A 17,072-nucleotide genomic window follows, 5' to 3' on the forward strand; every position below is an offset into this window, starting at 1 on the left:
CCCCTACCTGGAGCTGCAGAAGGGACAGCTGTGTGGGGAGCTGGGGACTGAGGGGTGAGGCTGGGGCTGGGGTCAGCTCGAAGGGACCCTCAGAGGGTGACTCTGTTCTGGGTTGTCCCGGAGGAAGGGGAGAGAATTTGGCATCCTCTCAGCTCCCTGGTGGCCCCCAGACCAGCCTCCATGTGCACTGGGGGGTGGCTGGGCACTTCCAGCCATGGTCTTTGCAGCCACAGACCCTTTGAGGACAGCGCCTCTGAGCAGCTGCCCAGCAGCTCCTGGAAAGCCGGGCATCTCCCTTGTGCACAGATCCACAGAGGCCTTTGTCCTGACCATTTATTGGGGACTTTTTGCTCAGCACTGTGGGAGGGAAGGAAGGAGGGATGGAGGCCTCTTCCTCTGCTTCTCCTGTCCCTAGAACCATCAAGTCCAGAGGTCCTGTTTCCCACTGGGACCCCTCAATGATAACAGGCTCAGTGACTGACTCTGAGGCAGCAAAGACAGAGGAGAGGTGGACCCCAGGGTCCAGGGGCCTGGGCGTGGAGCTGACGGGAGGAACGCAGATGTCAGGACAGGCTCAGGAACACAGGTCCCAGGTGTCCGGGGTCTCCTGAGCTCCAGGAAGCAGTGACGCCCTCTAGGGCTGCCGAGGGTGGGTTCTCAGCTTACAGCAGGCTGGCCAGGCAGCCCAGGCTTCCGGGGCTGGTTGGGGCCGATGTACTGGAGAGGCACGTGGGTGGGGGCTGTGATCCGATCGGTGCCGAGGTACGGCTGGAGGGCAGGGGGCACGAGCACTGAGCCGTCCTGGGGACAGAGCAGACCTCAGGACACTGCAGACGCCCCAGCCCTCCCCCGCACTGAGCTGCCTCTCTTAGTGGGACCCTCCACCCCTCACCTTTTGCTGGTTACTCTCCAGGAGCGCGATGAGGAGGCGGGGAACAGCACAGGCGGTGGCGTTCACCTGCGAGACAGCCATGCTCGGAACCAGGCACCCACCCCAAGCCGGGCCCGGGGAGGAGCCAAGGTGGGTGGGTTTAGGGTGGCAGAGGCTGCGGGCGAGGGCACGCGGGCAGGAGGCTACGTGGGTCTCACCGTGTGGGCAAACTGCAGCTCCCCAGCCTCGGTCTGGAACATGATGTGGAGGCGGCGGCTCTGGAAATCCGTGCAGTTGGAAGCACTGGTGACCTGGCGTGGAGGAGCGGCAGGCTGAGTGGATCAGGGATCGGGGGCAGGCCTGTCCTCCTGCCCACCCCGTCCCCAGCGGCACAGGGCTCACCTCTCCAAAGCGGCCTCGGCCTGGCATCCAGGCCTCAATGTCAAACTTGCGGTAGGCAGGGAGGCCCAGTTCCTGGGTGGGCATGTCCAGGACCCTGCAGCCAAGGACAAAGGCATGGGGAAGGTCAGCGGGTGAAAGGAGGCGCAGGAGGAAGAAATGGAAACAATGGAAGAGAAAGCAGCCAAAAACTAGGAAAAAGCCCCAGAGTTTGAGGCCAGCCTGGGCAACATAGGGAGACCTCATCTACCCAAAAAAGAAACAAATAAAAAGGAGGAGATGATAGTGGCAAAGGAGAGAGTTGTGAGGCCAGGGGTGGTGATGGTGAAGGTCGTATATGGAGGAGGAGGCACAAAAGAGGTTGACGGGAGCAGAGGAAAGGCACGTGGCAGGGTTCACCGGCTGTTCACAGCGGCCATTCACACATGTGCACCTTCTAGGCACCCTCGGTTTTTTTCTTTTTCTTTTTTTTTGAGACAGAGTCTGGTTCTGCTGCCCAGACTGGAGTGTAGTGGCGTGATCTTAGCTCACTGGAACCTCCACCTCCCGGGTTCAAGTGATTCTCCTGTCTCAGCCTCCTGAGTAGATGGGATTACAGGTGTGTGCCTCCACGGCCCACTAATTTTTATATTTTTAGTATAGATGGGGTTTCACCATGTTGGCCAGGCTGGTCTTGAACTCCTGACTTCAGGTGATCCGCCTGCCTTGGTCTCCCAAAGTGCTGGGGTTATAGGTGTGAGCCACCATGCCCGGCCTTTATTTATTTTTTAGAGACAGGGTCTCACTCTGTTGCCCAGGCTAGAGTGCAATGGCATGACCACAGCTCACTGTAGCCTCCACCTCCTGGGTTCAAGCAATTCTCCTGCCTCAGTCTCCCAAGTAGCTGGGACCACAGGTGTGTGCCACCATACGTGGCTAATTCTAAAAAACGTTGTAGCCGGGTGCGGTGGCTCAAGCCTGTAATCCCAGCACTTTGGGAGGCCGAGACGGGTGGATCACGAGGTCAGGAGATCGAGACCATCCTGGCTAACATGGTGAAACCCCGTCTCTATTAAAAAATACAAAAAACTAGCCGGGCGAGGTGGTGGGCGCCTGTAGTCCCAGCTACTCGGGAAGCTGAGGCAGGAGAATGGCGTGAACCCAGGAGGCGGAACTTGCAGTGAGCTGAGATCCGGCCACTGCACTCCAGCCTGGGCAACAGAGCGAGACTCCATCTCAAAAAAAAAAACAAACAAAAAAAACGTTGTAAAGACTAGCTCTCAGCCGGGCGCGGTGGCTCAAGCCTGTAATCTCAGCACTTTGGGAGGCCGAGATGGGCGGATCACGAGGTCAGGAGATCGAGACCATCCTGGCTAACACAGTGAAACCCCGTCTCTACTAAAAAATACAAAAAACGAGCCGGGCGATGTGGCAGGCGCCTGTAGTCCCAGCTACTCGGGAGGCTGAGGCAGGAGAATGATGTAAACCCGGGAGGCGGAGCTTGCAGTGAGCTGAGATCCGGCCACTGCATTCCAGCCTGGGCGACTGAGTGAGACTCCATCTCAAAAAAAAAAAAAAAAAAAAAAAAAGACTAGCTCTTGCTATGTTGCCCAGGCTGGTCTCTAACTCCTGGCCTCAAGCAATCCTCCTGCCATGGTCTCTCAAAGTGCTGGAATTACAGGTGTGAGACCCCACAGCCAGCCTATGCTCCCAGTTTTTTACAATGGGTCACCCAGAAAAGAAGTCCACATTTGTCAGCCTCTCTTGAGAGCTGCGTGTGACTGACAGGGTGAGAGGAAGTGGAGGTCACAACCTCTGGCTCCCCCTTTTCCCACCCCCACTTCCCACTGGGAGGTGAAAAAGCATCTCGGGCTACACAGAAGAGGCAGTGGCCCACAGAGAGGGGGAGCGCAGGAGGAAAGAAGCCTGGTCTCCACTCTGGCACAATGTGTGCTGTTCCTGCTTCTATTACAGTCCTGTGAGGGGCCACTGGCCCATGGCAGACAGACTGGGATCCTGTATATGCTCCTGTAATCCTTGTACAGGAAAATGGGGGCAACGAGGGGGCTGGAGAGGTGGTTCCAGATCGAGGAGCAGCTAGCCAGCCCCTCATCCCTCCCCTACCCGACCCCCACCATCCCTGGGACCCCAGCCCCTCTCCGCACCGGAAGTGCAAGCCCAGCTCCGTCAAGATCTCCATCTGAAGGGACAGGAACTCCTCCAGCAGCTGTGAGCTCTGCTCCAACCCGGGGCCTGTCACCCCAAACATCTCCACCTGGGACAGAGGGCACAGGAGTCAGGAGGCTCTGAGCTCTTGGGGTGACCCCCCACCCCAGCCCCGTTTAGTCCCAGCGACACCAGCCTTGGTGAAGTGGTGTACTCGGTACAGCCCCCGGGGTTCCTGTCCCGTGTTTGTCTCCGCCCGGTAGCAGGTGCTGGAACAAACCATCCTGGCAGAGAGCAGGGAAAGTCGGGTCAAGGAGGGAAGAGTGATTGTCACAAGTAGTGTCAGGGTCTAAGGAAACCAGGTGTCACCTGACTGGCAGGTCCCTGAAGGCCACGGCGTGGTCCATGAAGTAGCCTGGGAGGAGAGACCACAGGGTGAGCCAGGGCTGCCAGTGCCCAGAGGAAGCCTTTGGGAGAGTAAGAGGCACTCCCTCTGGTGGATGCAACCCCAGGTCAAGGCCCAGGGCTGGACTGTCACTGTACTGCTGTGCAGTTAACAACCTACACAACCGTACACGTTGGCCCTGGGGCTGCTGAGCTGCTCTGGGCAGGTGGTCACCCCCAGCGCTCCCTGGATGCTCCCAGTTGTCCTTCCACATCCGTCCTGCTCCTCCCCACCACCCACCCACCACCCAATCCTCACCTGCAAGCCCCACCTCCGCTGTTCCAGCCAGGTTGAGATCTTCGAAGCGAGCAGGGTCGATGTTGTAAATGTGGGATGGGTTGGCATTTGGTGTCATCCCACAGCCTTCCTGGGGGAGGCGGCCAGGCCACAGGGGTCAGGGGACAGGTAACCCTGGCCTCTCTCGTTTTACAGTCACAACCCCAGCTCCTCCCCTGCACATATCTGGAGCCACCCTGGCCTCCCTGCTATGGCCCGGCCCCCTCAGCCTGGCCCCAGGGCGGTCTCCTCAGGTCTCCCTGCCTTGGGCACCCACGACAGGGCCTGACACCCAGGTGGGTGAGGGGAGCGGAGCAGAGGCCTCACTCACAAACACTGCTCCTCGGAGAAGGTCTGGCACCGTCATGGGGGTGAAGCCCTGTTCAGGGGAGAGGATGAGTGAGCAGAGCTGGGACCCCTACCAGACCCAGACCCCAAGCTCAGCCCCGAAGAAGGGGCGCTGCAGAGGGAGCCAGCAGCTTCCAAAGCCCCTTCCTCCTCAGACGAAACTGAGGCAGGGGCTGGCGCAGGGGCTCACACCTGTAATCCCAGCACTTTGGGAGGCTGAGGTGGGCAGATCACCTGAGGCCAGGAGTTTGAGATCAGCCTGGCCAACATGGCGAAACCCTGTCTCTACGAAAAAGATGAAAATTAGCCGGCATGGAGATCGTGCTACTGCACTCCAATCTGGGCGACAGAGCAAAACTCCGTCAAAAAAAAAAAAAAGTTAGCCAGCATAGTGGTATGTGCCTGTAATGCCAGCTACTCGGGAGGCTGAGGCGGGAGAACTGCTTGAACCCAGGAGGTGGAGGTTGCAGTGCGGTGAGCCAACATTGCGCCACTGTACTCCAGCCTGGGTGACACAGTGAGACTCCATCTCAAAAAAAAAAAAAAAGAACAAAAACAAAAAGTACAGATCTGGCCACACCCTCCCCTGCTTAAAAGCCTCCCATGGCTCCCTAGTACCCTCTGGAAATGTTTGAGTCCCTCGCCGTGACCAGTGCTCCATGTAACCAGTCCCTGCCATGTTTCAACGGATGCTGTGATTCCCAAATGCTCCCTTTATACCACAAGCAGGCAGTGAGGTGCAACGATTCTAAGCACAGGCTCCAGGCCCAGCTCCAGACTGGCTGTGGGACCTTGGGCCAGGTACCTCCCCTCTCTGGGCCTCAAGCCCTCTCTCTAAAGTGGGGATGATGCCACCACCCACTTCATAAAGTTGTCGTAAGGACTAAATGTGTCAATGATGCACACGAAGCTCTGAGAGTAGTGACTAGGGCAGAGAAGAGGTCATCCCCATCCCCGCTGGGCCCTCTGAGCTCAGCTTCGATGCCACCCCCTCCAGGCAGCCCTCCTATCTTGGCCCATACCCGGCGGAGAAGCTTGTTGAATGTGAAGTTGACCAGTCCGTGCTGCAGGAGGGCTCCAGCCCCGCGCAGGTAATAGGAGCGGTGGCCAGACACGTGGGACAGGCGCCTAGGAGACAAGCAGACAGGTGGATGCACATGGGCCAGGCTGGCAGGGAACGTGGGGACGCAAACACCCGGGGGAAGAGGCCCAGCTACTGGGTGGGGCTGGGGCATCAAAGATTCATGGCACTTCCACATCTCACGCTGAGGCCAACGAGGCAGGAGCCAGCTGTTGGGTGCGGGCAGCTGGGAGAGGGGCGCTGGGAGCCAGGGGAGGGCCTCACTTCTGACGGATGATGTCGAGTTTCTCGCCAATTTCCAGGTGGCCTCGGGGTTGGAAGGAGAAAGCTGGATGTGGGTGAAAAGCACCGGTGTAAGGCAGTGGGGGGAGAGGGACGGGGCCCAGAGAGAAGCTTCCAGAGACAGCAGGGAGGAGGGATGGTGAGAGAAAGTAAAGGAGGGGCAGGAGAGAAGGGAGAAGACATGGAAAGAGAGGGAAAGGGAGTGAGCAAAGGGAAGAAAAGAGAGACGGAGAGAGGGAGAGAAAAGCAGAGACAGGGAGAGGAAATGAGAGGAGGCAGAGACAGGAATAAGAGGAGGGGTGGGGAAGGCAGAGTTAGAAACAGGAGAGAGGCCGGAGGAGAAGGGAACACCCCGAGGAAGGGAGGAGGATCAGAGAGAAGGAGGCACAGAGTTGGGGAGAAAAAGCCCCGGAGACACGGACCAAAGCAGGGGGTCAGACAGAGACACACACACACACTCACCCACACTCACACACACACATACAGACACACACAGAGGCAGTCACACACACACACAGACACGCACAGAGACAGACACACACACAGATACACAGATACACACAAGTACAGACACAGATACACACACACACAGATACACACACACAAAGACAGACACGCACACAGATACACACAAAGACACACAGATACACACAGATATAGACACACACACACATGCAGACACAGAGACACACACACAGACACAGAGATACAGACACAGACACACACACAGATACAGAGGCACACAGACACACACACACAGACACACACACACAGATACACACACACACAGACACACACACACAGATACACACACACACAGATACACACACAGATACACACACACACAGATACACACACAGATACAGACACACACAGACACACACACACAGATACACACACACACAGATACAGACACACACAGATACACACACACACAGATACAGAGGCACACAGACACACACACAGATACACACACACACAGATACAGACACACACAGACACACACACACAGATACACACACACACAGATACAGACACACACAGATACAGACACACACAGACACACACACACAGACACACACACACAGATACACACACACAGATACAGACACACACAGATACACACACACACAGATACGGAGGCACACAGACACACACAGACACACAGAGATACAGAGACACACACAGATACAGACACACACAGATACACGACACATGTCACACAACACATAGCATACACCACACATACTCATACACATACGATACAATCACACAACACAGGGTGAGACTGCTCAGTGGTGAAGCGGGAGATAATGAAAACCCAAGGACCGCCTCTCAGAGACAGCTCGAGCCCGGCCAAGGCAGGAAGCTGGAGCCACCTCCTGTACCGCCAGGAGTTCTCCAGGCTCCAGACATGTTCCCAGACCCCAGGGGCCCCCACCCCGAGACCCCAGAACCCCCACACCACAGGGCTTGTCAGCTCCCAGGCCTGGGGTGTGGCCCACCTGGCTTGTCTCCGACCACGTGGAGTACTTGAGCCTGGCTCTCATCCCCGACGGGCTGCAGGGAGACAGCAGGAGTCACGGGAAGGCGGCACTAGGCGTGCCCCGGGCCTCCCTGCCACCCAGCACGGTGCTCACCACGTCTGGGTGGGTCTGGTTGGGCAGCTTCAGCGCCTGCAGATAGAACTGCTCCTCCAGCTGGGCCTCCCTGGGGTACAGGGGGAAAAGCTGCTTCCGCATCTCCCGGCCACGTGCCCGCAGACTCTGGTACCTGGGGTCCTGGGGGCAGCACAGGTGGGGTCAGCCCGGGAGAGGGTCAGGACTCCCTCAACCAGTGTGAGACCTTCATCCTGACTGGCAGAGCCCCTGTGGTGGACATTCATACCTCTTCTCCAGACCCAGCATCCTGAATGTCTCTGCAGGAACTTCCCTCACCATCACATGGCAGGTTCGTGGGGAAAAGAATCAGGCCTGGCCAACTAGAATGTTCTATTGCCTTGGCCACAATGACTGGCTCAGAGACAGGCACCTGATGCCAGCTGAACTCATGAGAATCAGCCCCAGGACTTTAACCGGAGCTATCAGGAAAGTGCTTGACTTTGCTTCCCACTTACACAAGGACAGAAAGCTGACCTGGGAATGGGAGGAACACAGGACCAAACATGGAGCCAGCGCCTGGATCCAGCCGTACCTGAAGCCAGTCTTAGTTCCATGCATCAATATAGCCTATTTTTTTTTTCCCCTTAGACCTGTTTGAGCTGTTTTCTGTTACAAAAGTGGAATAGTGACTGGCAGCGTATCCTCCCTGTGCACCCCCAACCCTGGATAGGACATCAACTCTCCACAGTACCTGCTGCACTTCACCACTGTCCTGGTTTGCCTGGTAGAAAAGAGACAGGGTGGGCGATTAGGTTGATAAAGTTGAGGGTGGGGAAGAGAAAAAAGAGTGAAAGGTCAAACAAGGCCAGAGGATCTTAGTCTCCTGCTCTGTCAGTGCCTAGCTGGGTCCCTCTGCAACTCTGCTTCCATTTCTCTATTGCTAACACTACAAGGAGGCAAGATAATTAACAGTAATCACAGCTGCAGCTCCGTGTAGGAAGTGCTGCCTCCGTGCCAGGCTCTATGCACAGGGCTCTCCCATGCCATGATTTCTTCATAATCCACTTTAGGAGGTAGGCATTCATGGAAACCCTGTGATAACGGTTTGGCTGTGTCCCCACCCAAATCATATCTCAAATTGTAATTCCACCTGTTGAGGAAGGGACCTGGTGGGAGGTGATCGGGTCCTGGGGACGGTTTCCCCCATGCTGTTCTCGTGATAGTGAGTTCTCACGAGATCTGATGGTTGAAACGTGTTTGGCAGTTACCCCCTCTGGCTGTCTCCAGCCACCCTATGGAAGGGAAAGTGCCTTGCTTCCCCTTTTGCCAAGACTGTAAGTGTCCTGAGGCCTCCCAGCCACGTGGAACTGTGAGTCAATTAAACCGCTTTTCTTCATAGATTAGCCAGTCTCAGGTATTTTCTTTCTTTCTTTTTTTTGGGGGGGAGGGGGGACGGAGTCTCGCTCTGTCACCCAGAGTGGAGTGCAGAGGCGCAATCTCAGCTCACTGCAAGCTCCGTCTCCTGGGTTCACGCCATTCTCCTGCCTCAGCCTCCCGAGTAGCTGGGACTACTGGCGCCCGCCAGCACACCCAGCTAATTTTTTGTATTTTTAGTAGAGACGGGGTTTCACCGTGTTAGCCAGGATGGTCTCGATCTCCTGACCTCGTGATCCGCCCGCCTCGGCCTCCCAAAGTGCTAGGATTACAGGTGTGAGCCACTGCGCCGGCCTCTTTATTTTTTTTTGAGACGGAGTCTTGCTCTGTGCCCCAGGCTGGAGTGCCGTGGCGCGATCTCCGCTCACTGCAAGCTCCGCCTCCCGGGTTCACGCCATTCTCCTGCCTCAGCCTCCCGAGAAGCTGGGACTACAGGCGCCCGCCACCTTGCCCGGCTAGTTTTTTTTTTTTGTATTTTTAGTAGAGACGGGGTTTCACCGTGTTAGTCAGGATGGTCTCGATCTCCTGACCTCATGATCCGCCCACCCTGGTCTCCCAAAGTGCTAGGATTACAGGCGTGAGCCACCGCGCCCAGCTCAGTCTCAGGTATTCTTTATAGCAGTGTGAAAATGGGGCCGGGCGTGGTGGCTCACGCCTGTAATCCCAGCACTTTGGGAGGTTGAGGTGGGCGGATCACCTGAGGCCAGCAGTTGGAGACCAGCCTGGCCAACATGGAGAAACCTCGTCTCTAAAACCTTATACTAAAAATACAAAAATTAGCCGGGTATGGTGGCACATGCCTGTAATCCCAGTTACTCGGGAGGCTGAGGCACGAGAATCCCTTGAACCTGCGAGGTGGAGGTTGCAGTGAGCCAACATCAGGCCACTGTACTCCCGTCTGGGTGACAGAGTGAGACTCTGTCTCAAAAAAAAAAAAAAAAAAAAAAAAAAAGAAGAAGAAGAAAATGGACTAATATACCCTGTCTGTAGATTTGAAAATGGAGGCTCGGAGAGGTAAAGTCTGTCTGTGCATTCGAGGGCCTGCACCCAAGGCCCCCTTGACATTCCGAACCTTCCATGATCCTAAGCAGCTGAGGGAATCCAACAGCCTGGGTCTGAATGTTGGGCACCTACATGCTGTGAGCCCTTGGGCAAATCTCTGCCCCCTCTGAGCCTCAGTATCTCCATCTGTGAAGTGGGATGATAACAGGACCTCCCTGGGCAGGGCTGTTGTGCAGCTTCCCCGAGAAGATGAGTTAGCACTCAAAGAACATTAAATGATCCATTGTGTTGCTTCCATTGACTGTCCAGGACGTAGACAGCCCGAGGCTGGCCACTCAGCAGGTGCTGGGAGATGTGATTCAGGGTGGGAGAGGCCTCCAAACAGAGTGGTAAAAACCAACTGCCTGGGTGCGAACCTTGCCTCTCCCACTTCCTGGCTGTGAGACTTAGGTACTTTTTCTTGTTGGGTTTTTTTTTTTTTTGAAACGGAGTCTCGCTTTGTCGCCCAGGTGGAGTGCAGCGGCGTGATCTCAGCTCACTGCAAGCTCCGCCTCCCGGGTTCACGCCATTCTCCTGCCTCAGCCTCCCGAGTAGCTGGGACTACAGGCGCCTTCCACCACGCCCGACTAAGTTTTTGTATTTTTAGTAGAGACGGGGGTTTCACTGTGTTAGCCAAGATGGTCTCGATCTCCTGACCTTGTGATCCGCCTGCCTCGGCCTCCCAAAGTGCTGGGATTACAGGCGTGAGCCACCGCGCCCTGCTCTGGTTGTTTTTTCTTTGAGACAGGGTCTCGCTCTGTCACCCAGGCTGGAGTGTGATGGTGCGATCATAGCTAACTGCAGCCTCAAACTCTCGGACTCAAGCGATCTTCCTGCCTCAGCCCCAGAGTAGCTGGGACCACAGGCGCATACCCCCCATACCCGGCCACTTAGGCCCGTTTTAAACTCTTAGGGCCTCACTTTCTCCCAGCTGTAAAACTGGGTTTGTATTGTTCCTATGTCACAAATAGTTGTGAGGATTAAGAGTACCGAAAGCACCTGGTGTGGTGCATAGCGATGTCTACATAAAGGTCTGCTGTTGTTTTTATGATTGTTTTTAAGCCCTCTGTGGCAGACACTGTTGGTTGTCTAACCCAAAATCCCTCCTTCCAGGCCGGGCGTGTGGCTCACACCTGTAATCCCAGCACTTTAGGAGGCCAAGGCAGGCGGATCACCTGAGGTCATGAGTTCGAGGTCATGAGGCCAACACGGTGAAACCCCATCTCTACTAAAAATACAAAATTAGCCAGGCGTGGTGGCACATGTCTGTAATCCCAGCTACATGGGAGGCTGAGGCAGGAGAATCACTTGAACCCAGGAGGCGGAGGGTGCAGTAAGCCGAGATCATGCCACTGCACTCCTGCCTGGGTAACAGAGGGAGACTCGGTCTCAAAAAAATAAAAATCAAATAAAGATCCCTTCTTCCTCCTTCCCCACAGAACTCTGACTCAGTTCACCCTTCAGGGGAAGTGGGCCCAGCTGGACGCTGGCCTCTGATCAGCCTGTGCTGGCTGCCAGAACTCCACTCCTCTGGCTGACAGCTGGAGTGGGTGGGGGTCTGGGCGCAGGGGACACGAGGGGACTCTGCTGGATGCTTCAGGAAAGGTGTACTTGCTCCTGAAAAAGGAACTCAAGCCAGAGAAATCTCTGTCTCCTTCCCCTGGCAGAGTCATGTGAGGAGATGCTGGACTACAGCAGCCATCTGGAAACCCTGATGGGGAAACTGAGGAAAGATCAGTGCAGTGAAGTTGCCGGTGCAGAGAGAAGGAAAGGACCTGGGCCGGGGATGCTGGAAGAACCGCTAATTAATCAACCCTAGGGATGCCAGGGTCCTGCACGGCTCGCTATGTGAGGTAATGCATGTCCATGTTGTTCACGCTTGTTTGTTTGTTTATTTATTTATTCATGGATGGAGTCTCACTCTGTGGCCCAGGCTGGAGTGCAGTGGCGCCATCTCGGCTCACTGCAACCTCCGCCTCCGAGGTTCAAGCGATTCTCCTGCCTCAGCGTCCCAAGTACTTGGGATTACAGGTGCACGCCACCATGCCGGCTAATTTTTGTATTTTCAGTAAAGATGGGGTTTCACCATGTTGCCCAGGCTGGTCTCAAACTCCTGACCTCAGTTGATCCACCAACCTAGGCCTCCCGAGTAGTTGAGATTACAGGCGTGAGCTACCGCGCCAGCCTGTGCAAGCTCTTTAAATTAAGTTTCCTGTTACCTGTGTCCAGAGACACCCTCGTGGCCATTTCCCACCTACTCAGGTCCCCATGCTCACCAGCAGGGCCCGCACTGCCTCAGTCACAGCCTCCTTCTCTTCTTCCAGTCTCCGGATCTCCTCCCGCAGCTGCCTCAGCTCCTGCCATGTCGAGATCTGGGGTGGATGTAAGAGGAAAGGAGGTGAAGCAGCCATCGCCCCAACCTTCTCTCTGGAGCCCACTGGCCATCCGGACCTGCGGCGGAGTGAGGCAGAGATCCCTACCTAGCCCTCAGTGGCCATCCTCCCCTCCTCCCCTTCAGTACTGGAATGCCTTGAGGTTCAGCTGGCCACACAGTGCCCAGAATTCAGACATATTGGCCGAGCACAGTGGCTCATGCCTATAATCCCAGAACTCTGGGAGGCTGAGGTGGGTGGATCACTTGAGATCAGGAGTTCAAGACTAGCCTGGTCGACATGGTGAAATCCCATCTCTACTAAAAATACAAAAATTACCCAGGCGTGATGGCAGGCACCTGTAATCCCAGCTACTCAGGAGGCTGAGGCAGGAGGATTACTTGAAACCAGGAAGCAGAGGTTGCACTGAGCCAAGATCATGCCACTACACACTCCAGCCTGGGCAGCAAGAGTGAAACTCTGTCTCAAAAAAGAAAAAAAAAAAAAAAATCTCTCAACTAGCACTTTAAAAAATCATGCCTGGGTGCAGCACTTTGGGAGGCCTAGGTGGGAGGCTTGCTTGAGCGAGTTCAGGAGTTCCAGACCAGCCTCGGTAACATAGGGAGACCTGCTTCTACAAAATTTTTTTTTTTTTGAGACAGAGTCTCACTCTGTCACCCAGGCTGGAGTGTAGTGGCACGATCTTGGCTCACTACAACCTCTGCCTCCCAGGTTCAGGCGATTCTCCTGCCTTAGCCTCCTGAGTAGCTGGGACTACAGGTATGCGCCACTGCCACCTGGCTAATTTTTGTACTTTTTAATAGAGGCAGGGTTTCACCATATTGGCCAGGCTGGTCTGGAACTCCCGGCCTCAAGCAATCTGCCTGCCTTGGCCTCCCAAAGTGCTGGGATTACAGGTGTGAGCCATAGCACCCGTCCTCTACCAAAAAAATTCTAAAAAAAATTAGCTGGGTGACAGATTGACACCCTGTCTCAAAAACAAAAAAACGGTTAAAATATACATAATACGGGAGGCTGAGGCAGGTGGATCATTTGAACCCAGGAGTTCGAGACCAGCCTGGGCAACACGGAGAAACCCTGTCTCTACAAAAATTAGCTGGGCATGGTGGCACACGCTTCTAATCCCAGCTACTTGTGCACTGCTGTTGGGAGTGTATATAAAGTGGTACAGCTGCCATGAAACTTGGTACACCAGCCTGGCCAACATGGTGAAACCCCATCTCTACTAAAAATACAAAAATTAGGCAGCTGTGGTGGGACATGCCTGTAATCCCAGCTACTCAGGAGGCTGAGGTGGGAGGATTGCTTGTGCTTGAGCCTGGGAAGTCTCACGGAGCCTGAGAGGCTGCTGTGAGCCAAGATCATGCCACTGCACTCCAGCGTGGGTGACAGAGTGAGACTTTGTCTCCAAAAAAAAAAAAAAAAATTTTGTTTTTGAGGAACTGCCATACTTTTTTCCATGGCAGCTGTACCACTTTGTATATACATTCCCAACAGCAATGCACAACGATTCCGACGTTTCCACAACACAATTCTTGCCAACACTTGTCATTTTCTGCTTTGTTTTTAATAATAGCTACTTGAGGCCGGTTGCAGTGGTTCACACCTGTAATCCCAGCACTTTGGGAGGCTGAGGCGGGTGGATCACAAAGTCAGGAGTTCGAGACCAGCCTGGCCAAGATGGTAAAACCCTGTCTCTACTAAAAATACAAAAATTAGCTGGGGGTGGAGGCGGGCACCTGTAATCCCAGTTACTTGGGAGGCTGAGGCAGGAGAATTGCTTGAACCCAGGAGGCGGAGGTTGCAGTGAGCCAAGATTGCGCCACTGCACTCTAGCCTGGGCAACAGAGCAAGACTCCATCTCAAACAAACAAACAAACAAAAAACAAGAAGCTACTCAAATGCATGTCTAAACTACCATTTTGAAAATGAAGAGAGTAGCCAGGCACGATGGCTCACGCCTGTAATCCCAGCATTTTGGGAGGCCATGGCAAGTGGATCATTTGAAGTTAGGAGTTCGAGACCAGCCTGGCCAACATGGCAAAACCTCTCTCTACTAAAAATACAAAAATTAGTCCAGTGTGTTGGTGCACGACTATAACCCCAGCTACTTGGAAGGCCGAGGCACGAGAATCGCTTGAACCCAGGAGGTGGAGGTTGCAGTGACCCGAGATTGCGCAACTGCACTCAGGCCTGGGCGACAGAGGAAGACTCAGTCTCAAAAGAACAAACAAAAAAAACCCCTCCCCCCCAAAAAAAACAACTAGCACTTTACAAATGAAAGAGAATATAATTAAAGAACAAGAACGCATCACACGTGGTAAGAGCAAGGATTGTTAATGAAACTAGTTTCAATTTTGGGTGTGTGTCTGCATCAGGATGTGAAATGTATTTCTTACTCTTGGCCACAAAGTTTGAAAAACCCTGCTAAAGGATGTGACGCTCTAAATTATCTACATGGCCATCAAATGGAATTTTCCATCCTACCTCCAGGCTTTTGTATATTCTGGTCCCCTACTTGGGATACTCTTCTCCCCTCTTCCCTGGCAATTTCTCAATCCACGGATCTTTGTTTAATGCCACCTCCTCTGAGAAGTCCTCCCAGGCTGTCCTCCACTTTGCCTTCACAGCATTTACCACAGATTATAATGAGTACATATCTGTCTCTATGAATTCGATTACTCTAGGTAGTCAAATTTACCAGAGATTGTAATTAGTATATATGTAGAGTTGTATGTATATATGTAGAGATTGTAATTAGTATATATGTAGAGTGGTATGTATGTTTTAGCAGGGCATGGTGGCTCACATCTGTACTCCTAGCATTTTGGGAGGCCAAGGCAGGTGGATCACTTGAGGTCAAGAGTTTGAGACCAGCCTGGCCAACATGGTGAAACCCCATCTCTACTAAAAATACAAAAAGTAGGCAGGTGTGGTGGCGCGTGCCTGTAATCCCAGCTACTCGGGAGGCTGAGGTGGGAGAATCACTTCAACCTGGGAAGCGGAAGTCGCAGTGAGCCCAGATCGTACCACTGCACTCCAGCCTGGGAGACAAGAGCAAAACTCCATCTCAGAAAAAAAAAAAGTCTTTTGCTAGACTGTGAACTCAGATCATGACAGGGCACAGGGGGGTAGTTAAGATTGTGGGGTCTGGGTGTGGTGGCTCATGCCAGTGATCTCAGCATTTTGTGAGGCCAGAGTGGGAAAATCACTTGGGCGCAGGAGTTCAAGACCAGCCTGGGCAACATAGTAAGTCCCTGTCTCAACAAAAAATACAAAAGGTTAGCCGGGCGTGGTGGTATCTGCCTGTAGTCCCAGCTACACGGGAGGCTGAGTGGGAGGATTATTTGAGCTCAGAAGTTCAAGGTTGTAGTGAGCTAGAATTGTACCACTGTACTCCATCCTGGGCGACAGAACAAGACCCTATCTCTTAAAAAAACAACCAAAAAAAGTGGATTCTGGGCCAGAAAGCACAGGTTAAAATTCCCACTCTGCCACTTCCCAGTTGCATGACCTAGCGCAAGTGAATTAGCTTCTCGGAGCCTTAGTTCCTCTGATAAAAAGGGAGAAATAATGGCACCGACTTCATAGAGTTGTTGTGAAAATTAAACGAGGTAAAAGTGAATAAAGCACTTCAAACAGGCTGGTAGGGGAGTCTAAGAGAGGAATGGGAAGAAGTGGGGACCCCACTATCCTTAGCACCTCAACAGAGATATCGTGAACCCGGTCCTAATTCCCTAAGTGGTAGCAATTTTATTATTATTCACCACATAATTCAACATAGCAGTTGCACCTTAAGTATCAGGTTAATAGAACCATCCACTAATGGATTCATTCATTCATTCATTAACTCTATTTAACTGCCTGCTATGTGTGGCGGAGATGCAGAACTCTCCCTATTTCACTCTCCAAAGGCAAGAGCTCCATCACACCCCAGCCCTGACCCCGTCCGATTCACACTTGGCTCCCCATTTTCCTTTGTGGTCTTAGGGAAAGGCTGCCATGAAGCTGGAGCACGGAGGGCAATGTCACATCGCAAGTTCCTAGAGGACAGTAGGTACCCAGTGAGCAGTAAGAAACAAGCGCATAATGCGTGTCTAGGACACAGTAGGCATTCTTGGCACACAGTAAAGCCTCAGCACTCACTGGACAACTGGCACATAAGTGGGTGCCATGCACAAGACGTTGGCTAACTTGGGAAGGAACTAAAATTCCTACAATAGGTTCGCCCCCTGCCGCAGGGCATCTTGCAGACCCAATTCTTCCGCAAAACAAACAGCCTGTTCCCGCCGGCCGGCGGAGGCACACTCACGATCGCGGGCAGGTCCGCCGAGCGCAGCTCCCCCTTGCGGAGCTCCAGGGCGCGTGCGGCTTCTTCTGGACATGCGCAGAACCACTCTATGTCCAGCTGAGGGAGTGCACTGTAGCCCTCGCGCGCATACTCGTACAGGAGGTTCCGGTTTCGTTTCTCTGTAGCGAAACTTCTCCTTGGACTGCCGTTGGAGATCCAGCCTCTATGGGGCCGGAGCCCCCGACGAGTCAGCAAAGGCCACAAGCGCCGCACCATGGACGCAGCCATTTTGGACCGGGGACAAGGCGGCACTTCGTCCCACCCACTCTGCGTTTAGAACAATTGCAAAGCAGCGATCCTGATCGCGACGAGCCAATCAGATCCTGAGGATGGTCGACCGAGATAGAGTCGGTCGTCACCCAATCGTCGTCTGTGTCCCGCCTCTTCAGTGACGCGTGGCAGAAC

At 54.0% G+C, this 17,072-nt stretch overlaps 1 protein-coding gene across 2 annotated transcripts; it reads right to left on the reverse strand.

The window, feature by feature from the left end:
- Positions 1-319: 319 nt before the first annotated feature.
- Positions 320-16,922, reverse strand: SARS2 (seryl-tRNA synthetase 2, mitochondrial). 2 transcript variants are annotated; one of them, XM_045379584.3, is made up of 16 exons: positions 16,629-16,922; positions 12,200-12,295; positions 8,200-8,229; positions 7,488-7,628; positions 7,353-7,407; positions 5,830-5,893; positions 5,507-5,612; positions 4,468-4,515; positions 4,119-4,227; positions 3,785-3,830; positions 3,612-3,699; positions 3,415-3,524; positions 1,274-1,367; positions 1,090-1,182; positions 893-958; positions 320-801 (listed from the first exon to the last, which is right to left on the reverse strand). In XM_045379584.3, the coding sequence occupies exons 1-16, from the start codon at positions 16,893-16,895 to the stop codon at positions 658-660; spliced, it is 1,557 nt and encodes a 518-aa protein (XP_045235519.1). In that variant the 5' UTR covers positions 16,896-16,922; the 3' UTR covers positions 320-657. The 2 variants fall into 2 exon arrangements, with proteins under 2 accessions (XP_045235519.1, XP_015296420.2); XM_015440934.4 differs by lacking the exon at positions 8,200-8,229.
- Positions 16,923-17,072: the final 150 nt, after the last annotated feature.

The sequence above is a fragment of the Macaca fascicularis genome, chromosome 19, assembly GCF_037993035.2.
Source record: "Macaca fascicularis isolate 582-1 chromosome 19, T2T-MFA8v1.1".
NCBI classification, from domain to species: Eukaryota; Metazoa; Chordata; class Mammalia; order Primates; family Cercopithecidae; genus Macaca; species Macaca fascicularis.